A 15,905-nucleotide genomic window follows, 5' to 3' on the forward strand; every position below is an offset into this window, starting at 1 on the left:
GTATTTATGGCAATTTCTCTGCTGACAAGGAGGGTCAACACCACATACATTACTATAGTACTTTTGAAATCAGGAACTCATTCCTCCAATTTTGAGACTGTTTTGGCTATTCTGGATACCATGGATTTCCATTTAAATTTTAGGCTTAGTGTGACAATTTCTACAAAAGAAACAACTGTGATTCTGAGAGAGACTGCATTGAATCTGTGGGTCAATCTGGGGAGAATTGCCAGCTTAACAATATTAAAGTGTCCAGAGATAGCCGTGGGCTTAGAAAGCCTTTGGGCAACCTGTCTGCTGATGGGTGGGGCTGTGTGCCCCACTGGTTGTTTGCTAGGCCTGAGAAGTCAGCACTTACAGGCTGTTGAGTGGGGCCAAGCCTTGGTGATGGAAACCCAGGCAAGATGTCCACCTCAAGGAGAGTTTATGCAAATGGATACTCCTGCTATGTTCACCATTAGATTTTATGACTCCAAAGTAAACCACAGCAGGCACCCACCTTCACAGGAGACCCTTCAAGACCAGCAGCCTCAGATTCAAGATGTCCAGCTCCCCAAGGCAGACAGTGGCTGTGATGGTCATCACCTTCCACAAGTACTCCAAAACAAAAGGATATGTCCTACAAACTCTTTTAACTTTTCAGTCATTAGTACTTCTTAGTAACAACAAAAGCTAGAAAACTGTAGAGCATGCTTTCAAAATCCTGAGGAAATATTCTTTACGACTTAGAATTCTACACCCAAAGTATCAATGCTTATGCAATGCAACTAGACAAGAAAAAAGCACAGATGCAAAATTATATTTCTATAATAAGATAAAACTAATAGAAAGCCTCCTGATTACTACTGACTCGATGTCTTAGCAACTGACATCATCTTTCTTTATAGTTAAACAGAACTAAATAAGTGGGGGAGGGGGGAAGCAAGGGAATTCCAAAAAAAAATCTACTTCTGCTTCATTGACTATGCTAAAGTCTTTGACTGTGTGGATCACAACAAACTGTGGAATATTCTTAAAGATATGAGAATACCCAACCACCTTACCTGCCTCCTGAGAAACTGGTATGCAGGACAAGAAGCAACAGTTAGAACCAGACATGGAACAATGGACTGGGTCCAAATTGGGAAAGGAGTACGTCAAGGCTGTACATTGTCACCCTGCTTGTTTAACTTATATACAGACTACATCATGCGAAATGCCAGGCTAGAGGAATCACAAGCTGGAATCAAGACTGCTGGGAGAAATATCAACAACCTCAGATATGCAGATGACACCACCCATATGGCAGAAAGTGAAGAGGAATTAGACTCTTGATGAAAGTGAAAGAGGAGAGTGAAAAAGCTGGCCTAAAACTCAGCATTCAAAAAACTAAGTAAGATCATGGCATTTGGTCCTATCACTTCAAAGCAAACAGACTGGGAAAATGTGGAAACAGTGTCAGATTTCATTTTCTTGAGCTCCGAAATCACTGCAGACGGTGACTGCAGCCACGAAATTAAAAGGCGTTTGTTCCTTGAAAGAATACCTATGTCAAACCTAGACAGTGTTTTAAATAGCAAAGACATCACTTTGCCCACAAAGGTTCATATAGTTGAAGCTATGTTTTCCCAGTAGTCATGTATGGATGTTGAGAGTTGGATCATAAAGAAGGCTGAACGCCGAGGAATTGATGCTTTTGAACTGTGTTGGAGAAGACTCTTGAGAGTCCCTTGGACAGCAAGATCAAACCAGTCAATCGTAAAGGAAATCAACCCTGAATATTCATTGGAAAGGCTGGTGCTGAAGCTGAAGCTCCAGTACTTTGGCCACCTGATGTGAAAAGGCTGACTCACTGGAAAAGACCCTGATACTGTGAAAAATTGAGGGGAAGAGAAGGGGGCAACAGAGGATGAGATGGCTGAATGGTTTCACTGACTCAAGGGGTATGAGTTTGAGCAAACTCAGGGAGACAGTGATGGACAGAGAAGCCTGGCATGCTGCAGTTCATGGGTTCACAAAGAGTCTGACATGACTTAGTGACTGAACAACAACAAGAAAGTGGGGAAAATACTATTTTCATAGACAATCAAAAGGAAAAGCGGTACAGGAAAGGAAAACTACAGAACACTACTGAGTTCTGTTGAGGATTATGTTCATAGAGTATAGGCTTCTCTACTGTAATACAATTTGTGTTTCTGAAAACTCTTGCACATTAAAAATAAGAGAATGGGAAAAATAAGGTTGGAACCAATCATTCAAAAGTTACACAGCCCTAACCAACGCACCAGCAGTGACATAATTAGTACCCCAGGAGATGGCTTGGGCAATGCAGTCAGTTCGGCGTGGATAGAGCAGCCTCAAGAGATGCTCAGAGACGCACAGCATCAGAGAGGCCTTGCTGATCTGCAGGAACTGAGCCATTAGAGACGGAAACAGACTGAATACAACCAAGGCTCTAAGAACAGAGGCACAGTACCTCTCTCGGGGAGGGACTCCTGGGTGCAGGATCCTTAACTTTGTTAAAATGAAATTGAAGTCAGAGCTTTCTTTTCCTCTGAACTCTACTCTTGATATTCTGACTCTCCTTTACTGGGAAAAGTCACATATAAATCAATACAACCTCCAATTATAATTATACCATTTCCCTATTTACCAGTCACATACGAGCAAATTGGTGCTCCAGGAGCATTTGCAGCAGAACACCATTCATTAATACTTTATATACCAAAAACTGACCTAAAGCTAATCTCAACTAAAACATAATGTATGACTATTAGGAGGAAAAGAGGAAGAAGAATTTGTATTATGAAGAATAGAATGAAAAAACTCAATTCTTCATCTTCCATAAATGGGACTGAATAAAACACTTCACCTTTGGAGGGGAGGGAGCAAAGCCAAGTACGGTATAAGCTGAAGCCACAGAGTCACTCAGGAGCCAGCTCATCAAGGTAAGAACATTTAGGTAAAATGACCATTATGTCCAAGTCTGTCTAGGGAAATTTCCACGGGCACCAGTTGTCCCAGCATAATTATCAATAGCTCTCTCTTTCACACACAGAAAGAAGTATCCCTGTTTGGATACTAAATTATATGGTCAATCTATTAGGTGATACTGAGGAGTTTACTCTTTACTCTAGAAGCCACAGTCCTGGAAGCTACTTAAAAGTGTCTTAGACAAAGGCAGGAAAACAATAACATTTTTTAGTGCAGAATCTTAGAGGGATAAGTGTTCTGGTACCCTATCCAATGTTCCGCTACATAAACATCAAGTAAAAATCTACTTTAAATCGACCTTTAAGAACATCTTCCTTTCACATCAAACACCCTTTGTGACCTACATGTTTATTCCCATTTCTTCCTTGATAATGGTCAGTGGCCTTGGACTAGCATTAGATGCTCCTCACAGTCAACAATATGCTCCCATGAACAGAAGTCAATGGATAGATACTTCTCAGGCCTTATCAAACCAGAACTGCACTAACATTCCTTTGTAAATCTCCCTGTTCCATGACTCAATTCTGGGCCTACTTCTCTTGCTATTACTTATCATCTTAGCTGTAGGTTTTCCATCCTCTACCTCATCCTCACACGTAGACGTTTTCCATGTCTCTGACTTTGTCCTTCTTCTCTTTTCTCTCTTTACCCCTCAATGCCGCTAAGTCACGTCAGTCGTGTCTGACTCTGTGCGACCCCACAGACGGCAGCCCACCAGGCTCCTGTCCCTGGGATTCTCCAGGCAAGAACACTGGAGTGGGTTGCCATTTCCTTCTCCAATATCAGGCTTCAAAAACTGTATCTCCAATCAAGTCTCTCCTCAGAGCTCCAGAGAAGTCCTCCAAATTGCTGGCATCTCCACCTAGCAATCTAGCAACAACTGACTGACTAACACCATTAACCTCTCATTAATTCTGAGTAGGATGCTTCACATCTGGTCCTTTCCTGCCAGTCTCTCTTAAGAGCAACTCCATCTCCCCAAGCGCCCATGCATGGAAGCCATCACCCAAGACTCCAATTTCCCTAACCTCGCACACTCAGTATCTCTCCAGCCCACCTCTGCCCTCCTCGCACACTCAGTACCTCTCCAGCCCGCCTCTGCCCTCCTCGCACACTCGGCACCTCTCCGGCCCGCCTCTGCCCCTCCCCACTTCCTACCCCAGTTCGGCAGCCATGGCCCCACGTGCTCACACTAGCACTTCTACCTCTCCTCTTTTCCCTCCACGAAAAAGCCAGACTGATCATGTCAGTCTTCTGCCTGCAATTCTTGAGGCTCTTCATTACCTAACGTTAAACCCTCCCTCACCTCATTTTTATGTACATCTATACAGCTCGAGTTTGCCCTTCTACAGTTTTCCATTTAGAAGTCAATTCCACTTACGTCTCAACATTCAGCTCGGATTTCCCTGCCTCCCCCAATTCTCCTGAGCAGCCACTTTACAAGCTCCTACTCTGCCCGGCGTGGTTGACAGCCCCATCCCCCACAGCATGAAGAGGATACTGCTATCACGGCACTGCTTACATTGTATTAGCTGCGCTTATGTGCTCAGTCGCTAAGTCGTGTCCGACTCTTTTGTGACCCCATGGACTGTGGCCCACCAGGCTCCTCTGTCCATGGGATTTCCCAGGCAAGAATACTGGAGTGGGTTGCCATTTCCTCCTCCAGGGGATCTTCCCCACCCAGGGATCCAACCTGTGTCTCCAGCATTCGCAGGCACATTCTTTACCACTGAGCCACCAGGGAAGCCTGGATATGTATTAGCATACCGCCTTAGTATTTCAAACAGCTGCCTCAGTTACTTCACCAGTTTCCTCACCCTTTGAGCAAGGTCATCTTAAGGCCTGAAAGACAGTATCTGTAAAGCATCTAGCACAGTATCTGGCAAACACAACAGTCACAAAATAACATCAGCTCTTTTTGTCCTGCATCTTGCATACGCCTTCTAAGCTCTCTAGGTCTCAGTTTCTGAACCCACAAAGTGGGCTGGAAAGATCAGATGATCCAAGCCTCCTCCGAGCAGCAAAAGTGCTGTAACTCTATAAAGGCAACAAATGCAAATGCAGTGAAGGCGAAATTTGCATTTGAAGGGACCAAGTAAACATGCTCGCTAGGGACAGTCTCCCTTTCACTCAGGTCTACAGCAAAGACATCAGCAAAAACCTAAGACTGTGACCCAAATGTGAATCTTTACTCCTTTATGCTTGCAACACGACCGTAACAATAAAGATGATCAAGAACTAAAAGAATCCCCCAGAAACTAAAAATAAATTATCTGAAACAAGAAAACTATACCCATTTACCGCCAGCGGAATCAAAAATTGGCAACATTGTCACTACTTGATGCAGTGGTTAACATTTAACCAAAAAATTAGTTAACATTTAACCATTTTTAGGTTAACCAGGAGGAAATAAAATCTTACACTGTCAGCAAGAGAGAAGATAATCATGGCCCTCTATGACCTCTCAGAAATTAGGGAGATATAGCCATGGCAAAGCCTACATCTTTGGTCACAGTAAACTAATCCTACCCTAAAGGCTGTTGATGTTATCTTTAAAATGATGATACAGCACATGTACTGACATGTAAAGAAGTTCACAAAGCAGCGTAGCATGAAAGAAGGTTACGCATCAATATTTATCACGAACCCATTTTTGTTAACTATCTGGATATAAACAGGAAAACTTCCTAACTCTTACTTATGGAACTAAGGGTGATTTTTATTTTCTTCTTTGTGTTTATCTCTATTTTCCATAAAGTACATATAATTTTTGTGTAGCTATATATATTTATATATATTTTTTTAATTCCCCAACAATAACTGCCAAAGCACAAACCGTTTTATCAGAAAGATATACTTGGGGGGAGGGGGGTAGAGAGTTAAAAACTCCGATTAGGAAAACTTGGACCCCAGAAACAACTGGCAACTTCAGTTAAACAGGGTCCTGTCACACAATTGATACTTAGGGCTCATTCTCAGTGTGCAAGAAATACATCTTCAGTGATGATGTAAAAGTCTAAAGATACCTAATTCAAAAATACCTGAGGTGACGTCATCTGGACAAATGAAAAGAACAAGCATATGGAGTGTACGGAGGGGAAAAAACACAGAGCACATTTTTATAAAGCTTCATCTTTCATTCTGTGTGTTTACTTCCTTGAATCTGGGTACACCAAGAGAATACCTAGTCCATCCTCCTAGTTTAAATAAACAACTCCAAAAGTTATCTTGCTTTACCAAACATCCTTTGAAAGCATGGGAAGGAAGCATCATGATGGTTTCATTACTTAGGACCTGTCGCCTAGACTTTAATACCAATTCTAGGCAGCAATCCTTCCCATTCTTCCCTTGAAAATTAAAGTGATATTTACCATGAAGTTTTATACCTCTCATATTAAGGCTAGGAGTTACTGGCAACTTGTTTCTACCAGGGCAAAATCAGGACATAAACAGAAGACCAAGTAATACATGAGATCAAGGTTTTTGGAGTTTTTTTTTTTTCAATTAACTATACTACATACAAAGAAAAGTCCCTAGAGCAGATTAGCATTTATTATTTTAGATTTGAAAACTAGGAAATATGAATATTAAAACAACCTGCAGGATTGTTTAGTCTATGCACCTAAATTTTATTCTGTGACCAAAATATGTATAAAGTCAACAGAATAAATATATACAGTAAGTCCCCACCACTCCCTTTTCCCCTGAGGAAAGAAAGAGAAAAATAAATAGCTTATGTGATTTACACTGCATTTCAGTATGCTTCCTAATTTCTTCAAATTGCCAATCCTGCTAAAAACCCACCCATTAATATAAGACAAGTAAATGAAATGCTAGAAAAAGATCTGAGTTTCTTCATTCTTCCTGAGATTCAGAAAACAACTACTTACATCTTATCCCAATTATTCAGATGAGGAAATGAAGGTTCAAAGAACTGAAGTTACCTGTCCCAAATCACAAAAAGTAAGAAGTACTACTATGTCTCAGGCTAATGAGACACATGATTGACAAGTGTCCCAATTATACTTGTTATTAGCATATCAGCACCTCTACACAATTTTTAATGAAAACACACAAATCCAAATTTTCCAACAGAAGTTTCCTTACTAATGTACTGACAAAGCAAAAGTCAGAGGAAAGTCATTTTCCCAAAGGAATATACTATGTAGACTTGATCCCCTCAAGCTGAAAACTATCCCACTCAAAATTTGCTTGGGCATGGAAGTAGGAAGCCTACATATCCTCAGATGCATATGCAGCACGAAAAAATACAACCAACATTAAACTTCATTCTGTTTGGAGAAAAGACATTCTTTTCACAAAATTATATTTAAAAAGCACCAACTTTTGAAAAGATATGAAATTCCACTTTAATAAAACATTTGTCCAGTACCTCAAAGATTAATACGAAAAAACACTGGCTTTGAAGCCTGATATCTAGAATATATTAAACTAAGTTTCCTGGTACATCCTTTTAAATTTTTTTTTTTTAATGAAGAAATGTAAGTTGACTTGCTCAGCATCTCAAACAATCCTACAGCAGCATCCATTGTATTAGTTACATTCCAGTGAAAAAGCTGAGCGCAGAAGAATTGATGCTTTTGAACTGTGGTTTGGAGAAGACTCTTGAGAGTCCCTTGGACTGCAAGGAGATCCAACCAGTCCATCCTAAAGGAGATGAGCCCTGGGTGTTCATGGGAAGGACTGATGTTGAAGCTGAAACTCCAATATTTTGGCCACCTGATGTGAAGAGCTGACTCATTTGAAAAGACCCTGATGTTGGGAGAGACTGAAGGCAGGAGAAGGGGACGACAGAGGATGAGATGGTTAGATGGCATCACCAACTCAAGGGACATGAGTTTGGGTAAACTCCGGGAGTTGGTGATGGACAGGGAGGCCTGGCATGCTGCAGTTCATAGGGTGGCAAAGACTCAGATATGACTGAGTGACTGAACTGAACTGAGCTCCCATTTCCACTTTCCTAATTATTCATAATTCTGAAAAAAGAGAAAATCACTATAGAGTTAATTTTGCATCAAGTTTGAATATCTACTACGGATCAATCAAATCTGTGTTTGATGAATAGAGTACAACTTCTAGAAACTGATAAGCCAAGTGAATTTACTAAGCAGTCAATTAAAAAACATACATCATTCCTTTCCTATACATAAGTCCAGAGCTCTAAAGCTTACGTTTTCATTAATTCATCTGGTGACAAAATTTGACCTGAATGGATATGAAGCTATTTTTAGACATTTTTCTCCACTTACTGTGACTATTAATATCTTTCCTTGCAGAAATACCTATTTCACAGAGTGCTACCCCAGACGCCACTGGAGGCGTCATATACAGTACATGCATATTACCTTCTTACATTTGGAATTGCTTTTAATTCCAAACACATGTGGCCATGTGGGTTCTACATGAAAGACTGTGGACTTAAACCACTGAAAAGAAAAAAAGTATGTATCCATGCAATTAGTTACTAAACAATCATTCAACATTATCTCTTATATTCAGTTTTTCTGCATTATTAGCTAATACTGAAATTCTCAATTAAATCCATTTTTTATTTTTTGTTTAAAGTGTTGATTGATGGTATGCATCATCATTTTTTGCAAGTGATCCCCAAAAACCTTCCAATGAAACTTACTAAATAATAAGGCTTGAAGTTCAGTTCAGTAGCTCAGTTGTGTCTGACTCTTTGCAATCCCATGGACTGCAGCACGCCAGGCTTCCCTGTCCATCACCAACTCCCGGAGCCTACTCAAACTCATGTCCATCGTGTCAGTGATACCATCCAACCACCTCATCCTCTTGTCATTCCCTTCTCCTCCCGCCTTCAATCTTTCCCAGCATCAGGGTCTTCTCCAATGAATCAGTTCGTCACATCAGGTGGCCAAAGTATTGGAGTTTCAGCTTAAGCATCACTCCTTCCAATGAATATTCAGGACTGACTTCCTTTAAGATTGACTGGTTGGATCTCCTTGCAGTCCAAGGGATTCTTGGAGTGAATCAAAGTAGCTGTATCTTAGATCTGAGATCACCTGCACAGAAACTGTTGTCAAATTCTTTCTAACGACAAGCATCTCCAAGAATTCTTCTGTCTTTGGACTTCCTTGGCAGTCCAGTGGTCAAGACTCTGTGTTTCCACTGCAGGGCACAGGGATTCATCCCTAGTTAGGGACCCACACATGGAGAGGTGAGGCTAAAACAAAGAATGCTAAAAACCAAACAGGAACAAAGTAATTTTTGAATCTATAATTCTCTTAAGACTTGTTTCCCTAACCTAAATACACCCAAATGATGAGATTAATAATTACAAAGACTTTGACTCCAAATAAGTTAGAGAAAAGTATTCATAAATAAAAGAGCTCAATGGACCCAGATAATAAAACATTACTTCTTTGTCATCCTACAAATGTTATAACATTGCTCAAAATCAAATGATTTCCAAGACTTCCATGCATTGATCTCCCCACTATACTCTTGACAAAAAAAGCAGTTAACAACAACTAAACCCACAGGATCAAAGTGAACAGAAAGGGCTCATTAGCAAACATTTCAACAAATTTCTAGTAGATGAAATGTAGATAAATGTACCTATCACAGATCGTGCACACAAAGGCTACAAGAGAAAGTGAAGCAGAATTAAAATGATGGATTAACCCATGAAACAGCTTTACACCTCACCCTCTAGGGCACCCCTTAACATAAAGGCAGGCTTTCCAACAAGTGGGCCAAGAGTACATTCCACTCTTATATACAGAAGTCCTAATTTGCTATTCCACTCAGAAAAGTAGGAAGGAGCTACCAAAACAATCCAACATTCATTTTCAAGCATTACCTAGTCCTTCACTTGAAAATGTAGATTACCAAGGATCAGCAATTGACAAAAATTAGTAAGGAAAAAAAAAAAAAAAAACCAACCCAAACAAAAAGTAACCAGGCAAGAAAAAGAGATAATCCAATGAGCAGAAGAGAATTAAACATTACCCTCAGACAGATTAAAGAAAATAATGCATCCTTAAACAGACACAAGTTGAATAAAGAGAAACATCTATATAAAGATTTCTTGGAATTAAAACTATGACTCTGCTTTTAAAATGTCACTACCGAGCTAGAGAAAAGCAAGGTGATCTCCCAGAACAAAAAACGATTATGAGAAAACAAGATGCCCAAGAGTTCAACATTCTAACAAGAGAGAACTAAGAAAATAGAACTCAAAAAGCATATGGAAGAAAGGTCCCAGAGCTAAATAAAGATCAAGCCTTGAAATAGAAAAGATGCATAACAACTACAATGCATAAGAGGATATCTACATCTAAGTCCTATCACCATGCAGTCCCAGAAAACCAGGATAAAAGAAAATCCCAAAGCTTTCAGAGAGGAAAAGAAAATCAAAAGCAATTACCAAAAAAATATGTATATATATATTACTGTGACTGGCATTAGATAGACAGTTTCAAAATTCTCCAAGGCTTCAGCAATACGTGAACCGTGAACTTCCAGATGTTCAAGCTGGTTTTAGAAAAGGCAGAGGAAAAAGAGATCAAATTGCCAACATTCACTGAATCATCGAAAAAGCAAGAGAGTTCCAGAAAAACATCTATTTCTGCTTTCTTGACTATGCCAAAGCCTTTGACTGTGTGGATCACAATAAACTGTGGAAAATTCTTCAAGGGATGGGAATACCAGACCACCTGACCTGCCTCTTGACAAACCTATATGTAGGTCAGGAAGCAACAGTTAGAACTGGATACAGAACAACAGACTGGTTCCAAATAGGAAAAGGAGTACGTCAAGGCTGTATATTGTCACCCTGCTTCTTTAACTTCTATGCAGAGCATATCATGAGAAATGCTGGGCTGGAAGAAGCACAAGCTGGAATCAAGATTCCCAGGAGAAATATCAATAACCTCAGATATGCAGATGACACAACCCTTATGGCAGATAGTGAAGAGGAACTAAAAAGCCTCTTGATGAAAGTGAAAGAGGAGAGTGAAAAAGTTGGCTTAAAGCTCAACTGTTAGAAAACGAAGATCACGGCATCTGGTTCCATCACTTCATGGCAAATAGATGGGGAAACAGTGGAAACAGTGTCAGACTATTTTTGGAGGCTCCAAAATCACTGCAGATGGTGACTGCAGCCATGAAATTAAAAGACGCTTACTCCTTGGAAGAAAAGTTATGACCAACCTAGAGAGCATATTCAAAAGCAGGGACATTACTTTGCCGACTAAGGTCCATCTAGTCAAGGCTATGGTTTTTCCAGTGGTCATGTATGGATGTGAGAGTTGGACTGTGAAGAAAGCTGAGCGCTGAAGAATTGATGCTTTTGAACTGTGGTGTTGGAGAAGACTCTTGAGAGACCCTTGGACTGCAAGGAGATCCAACCAGTCCATCCTAAAGGAGATCAGCCCTGGGTGTTCTTTGGAAGGAGTGATGCTGAAGTTGAAACTCCAATACTCTGGCCACCTCATGCGAAGAGTTGACTCATTGGAAAAGACTCTGATGCTGGGAGGGATTAGGGGCAGGAGGAGAAGGGGACGACAGAGGATGAGATGGCTGGATAGCATCACCGACTCGATGGACATGAATTTGAGTGAACTCCAGGAGTTGGTGATGGACAGGGAAGCCTGGCGTGCCGCGATTCATGGGGTCGCAAAGAGTCTGACACGACTGAGTGACTGAACTGAACTGAACAACAACTGGGTGCTAGAAGTCAATGGGTCAATATGATACCTTCCAAGCTGTGAGGAAAAATTCTGAAAGTGGAATTTTATATACCTAGCCCAACAATCAATCAAGCATGAGACAAAAATTAGTTATTTTCAGACATACAAGACTTGTAAAGTTTAACTCCTGCCATCTTTTCTGAATAAGTAACTTAAAGCTTCTCCCAACAAAATGAATGAAGGAACCAAGGAATCAAAAATATGTGACGCAGGAGGAAACTAGATCTAAATCAGTATATTAGTCTGTTAGTTGCACACCATGTCTTAGGAGCAGGCAACTTAGGGAAGCAAGTGGCTTCACATAATAGATATTATAAATAGATATCTTCAAAACATCTGAAGATATGCTAAAGGAAAATTTTTCTTTAATCAGCAAGAAAGATGGAAGGCTATTTAAGAACAAAAGAAAGTTAAGACTGAAATATCAAAGTAAAATGCGGCATGTTTTGAGGAGTTGATACTTACTAAAAAAGAAAATATATCTGACTCTGACAACAGAAATATATGTATAGGCTCTACATATATAAATATACAATAGATATATATCTATCAAGCAATTTTCCTACCAAATCCCAGCAGACATCTAAAATATTGTTTTCAGTTGTCAAGCCCTCAGACAGGCCCTCCTTAACTACACCATCCCTCACCCTACTTTATTTGTACTCCCCTAGTATCTGTTACCCTAGCAACCTATCACATACACTGATTTCACTGATTCTACTAATAATACAAATATTCTTCACTTTCTCATCTTGCTGAAACCAGGATGCATTTTACAATCCATGCAGAGCGTTCTACCACTAGTCAGCCAGGTGGCAGTCTTGTTACTATGTAAAAAAACCTTCCAAGTGGATGCCTTCTGGAAAGATAATAAAAGCTCCAAAAATGTTTCAGATTATATGAAACACAGTTCTTACTTGCTGAGTATCTCCCCCATATTAACATAAGGGCAGTAACTTTTTTTTTTTTAATCCCTGTATCCTCCACATAAAACAGTGACTGGCACACAACAGATACTTGATCTGTGTCACAGTTAACATCCCTGAAACCAGGATGGGTCCTACAGGATATATCCTACATATTTGGCCCTGAAATTTCTTTTTTCTTAGTGGTACATATGATACTGGTGAATCACATAAGCAATAGCATCCAAGATAAGAAATTCAGCAACAACAAATTTGGAGGAAGAGGGGGACAGCGGTGAGAGTACTGACCCATTTCAAAAGGCGACTCCAAAGGTTGAAAAATCCAGGAAACAGAAATACAAGCTTTTTTTTTTCCTTTGCCGAGAGGCAGGCAGGGATATTAGCTATCAGACCATCTCCCACCAAGCATGGAACCCATGTGCGCCCCCTGCATTCTGCCATATTCGTTCAGCAGGATCTTAACCACTGGACTGCCCAGGAAGTCCTAGCTAATTATTTTATTTTTCGGAACTAAATACTCAAAGAAATAAAAACAAAAAGAGCTAAATGTGATTTGTCTCCTGGAGAGAGTCAGGAGACATCATTTATCACTATGAGGCAGTCTATATAGTGTTTTAGTTTTACCAAGTGTACATACTCTTTCTGAACCGTTTTTCAAATATCTAACATCAGGGAAGTTGAAATTCACATATACAAAACCACAGGGACCCAGACAGGGATATTTACACGGATGGAGACAGAAACACTCAGGAGAACACAAAGTAAAAGTCAGAACCAGGTATCTCCAGAAATTTCAGTTGGCAAGAGGGGACGGAGACCCCCGGAATACTGGTGACAAACAGCAACACTCTAAAGCATGACGTCAACACCAACTGCCTACTGGTGATAATTATGCCATTATTTTTTGCCTCACAAAGGCAAGGTAGGATCGGCAAAGTTTATCTCTGTGCCCTGGACTGATAATTCACACTCTCTTACGAATTAATTACAAGCTTTCCTTCGTTCGATCCCTGGATTGAGAAGATCCCCTGGAGAAGGAAACAGCAACCCACTCCAGTATTCTTGCCCCTGGGAAATCCCACGGACAGAGGAGGCTGACGGGCTACAGTCCACCGGCTCGCAGAAGAGTCCGACAAGAGTCAGCGACTAAACAACAACTACAAACTCCCTCACCACAACTCTCCACATTTATACAACCCCCCTTTCACCAGCTCTGGCCTGTCAACACGACAGTTGGGGGCACTGTCCTAGGTCTATCTTACATTCGAAAAATTAAGTGACTATTTCTTGGCGATGCAAAAGTTAGGCGAGAGAACTGTTGCCGGGGGGGTAGGTGGTCCGGCGATCGGAGAGCAGTGGCCATACAGGCAAAAACCCAGCTTGCGAAGTCCTCTGCAAAGCATCCAAGGACCCGCTTCTATCTCCACAGAAAGGACACCTTTCCCCAAAGCGAAGCAGCTTGAAAAACCCAACTTGCCAGGAGGAGACAGTGGCGCGCGGTTCAGACTCCTCCCCTCCCTCCGTGCGCAAGGCAGGCGCAGAACGAGCGCAAAATGTCACAGGGCCAAGACTAAGCGCGCCAAAGCGGGTCCCACCCCCGGGAGACCGGGACGCCAGAGGCAGGTCCCTCCCCTTCCTCTCTCTCGGCCCGCGCAGAGCTCATTCATTCTCCAGGCGGGCAGCGGGATCTCCCCAGACAGCCATTCTTGCACCGCAAACCCAGCAGACGCTTTGTCTCCGGCCTGGCCGGAAACCGGGGCGCGCATTCAAGCGCGCGCCCTGACGCCACCTCCCCGCACCTGGCGCCCGCCGAGTCCCGGGGCGGAAAAGCCTTCTGGATCTTACGGTCCGAAGCCCCAAGCCGGGCGCTCGTCGCTGGCGGGCCCACGCACGCACTTCGCCGGGTCCCACTAGGTATCCAAGATCGGGAAATGTGCATCCCCGTCCCACTATCAGTATTGCTTGAGGGCTCTGAGCGACCCCTGCCCAGAATGAAAAACACTAGATTCTTTCTTCTTGGAGACCGAGACCCTGCCCGTTCCGAAGGGCGTGGGCACTCCGGCCCTCGCCTCCCGCCCGAGCAGCACCCCCCGGTCCGTGTGTGAGGTACAGCGGCCGCCAGGCGAGCACTCACTTGAGGAGCAGCTGGTCGTGCTCGGCCTTGAACTTGCCCAGCTCGATCTGCAGCTTCGCGCGCTCGCGGGCCGTGTCGTCGAGGGCACGTCGCGCGTCGGCCAGCTCGGTCTCGTAGAGCGCCTTGAGGCCGGTGAGCTCGCGGCCGCGCACCTCCTCACGCTCCGTCACCTGCAGCTGCAGCGCGCTGTTCTCCGTTTCCAGGCTGCGCACCTTGTCGATGTACACGGCCAGCCGATCGTTGAGCTCGCGCAGCTCCTCCTTCTCTTGGAGCCGCGACAGCCGCGTGGGGCTCAACGGCGTGGAGGGGCCGCCGGCGCGACTGCCGCTCCGCGGCGGCACGGGGGTCGCTGTCGCCATGGCGATCGGCGGGGAGAACGGAGCGCGGAGGCCGCGGGCAGCGTCGGGACACGGAGGGGGCTGCAGAAGGCAAAGCGGGAAGGAAGGCACGAACCGGCGACCCGCGCTCGCGGAGAGGCCGCCGTGGGGAGGAAAGACGGAGGACCCGGGGCTGGCGGGAGACGGGTTACAGCACAAAGGGCAAAGGGGGAGGACCGCGAATCAGTCAAACGTAAAAGGCCCTTTGTGAAAAAACAGGCACAGACACACACGCGCGCACACACACACACACACGCTCAGGAAATACGGGGCGATGGTGCCCGAAAGGGCCGAGCAGAGTCCGCGCGCCGCCGCCACCGCCGAGTCTCCCGCCCGCAGCACTTTGTTTCCTCTCAGGCGGCGCAGAGCCGCGGGCGGGGGGAGGAGGGCGGAGGGGCGGGCTGGCTGCGAGCCGCGGGGGGCGGAGGTGGCGCGGGCGGCGGCGCCGCCCTCCCTCCCCAAGATGGCCGGCGCGCTCCGGCATCGCCACGTGACCGTCGCTGGCCAATGAGGAGCCCGCAGCTCGGGGGCCGGGCCTGTAAATTCAAAATCGGGCCCTCAGGCAACCGTCGGCTCCGCGCGCCTGGCTGGGCGTGGCTGGGGAAAGGGCCGAGGGCGGCCGGGAGGGGCAACGGGGACTGCTCGCGCCGCGGCCCTGGGCCCGGCCGGGCCTTCCCACCACCCCGCGGGGACCCCCTGGCGGGGCAGGGCCAGCGGATGGCGGGAAGAGGCCCAGAGGTTTCCGGGGCGGGTCTGT

At 44.0% G+C, this 15,905-nt stretch overlaps 1 protein-coding gene across 2 annotated transcripts in view; it reads right to left on the reverse strand.

Moving 5' to 3' along the window:
• Nucleotides 1-15,503, reverse strand: part of LMNB1 (lamin B1) — a 53,220-nt gene extending 37,717 nt beyond the window's left edge. For both annotated transcript variants that reach the window (XM_004008662.5, XM_060415644.1), the window contains exon 1: nucleotides 14,772-15,503. In XM_004008662.5, coding sequence (XP_004008711.1) covers nucleotides 14,772-15,130 — 359 coding nt within the window. In that variant the 5' untranslated portion in view covers nucleotides 15,131-15,503. The remainder of the gene's footprint in view (nucleotides 1-14,771) is intronic.
• Nucleotides 15,504-15,905: the final 402 nt, after the last annotated feature.

This window comes from Ovis aries, chromosome 5 (assembly GCF_016772045.2).
Source record: "Ovis aries strain OAR_USU_Benz2616 breed Rambouillet chromosome 5, ARS-UI_Ramb_v3.0, whole genome shotgun sequence".
NCBI classification, from domain to species: Eukaryota; Metazoa; Chordata; class Mammalia; order Artiodactyla; family Bovidae; genus Ovis; species Ovis aries.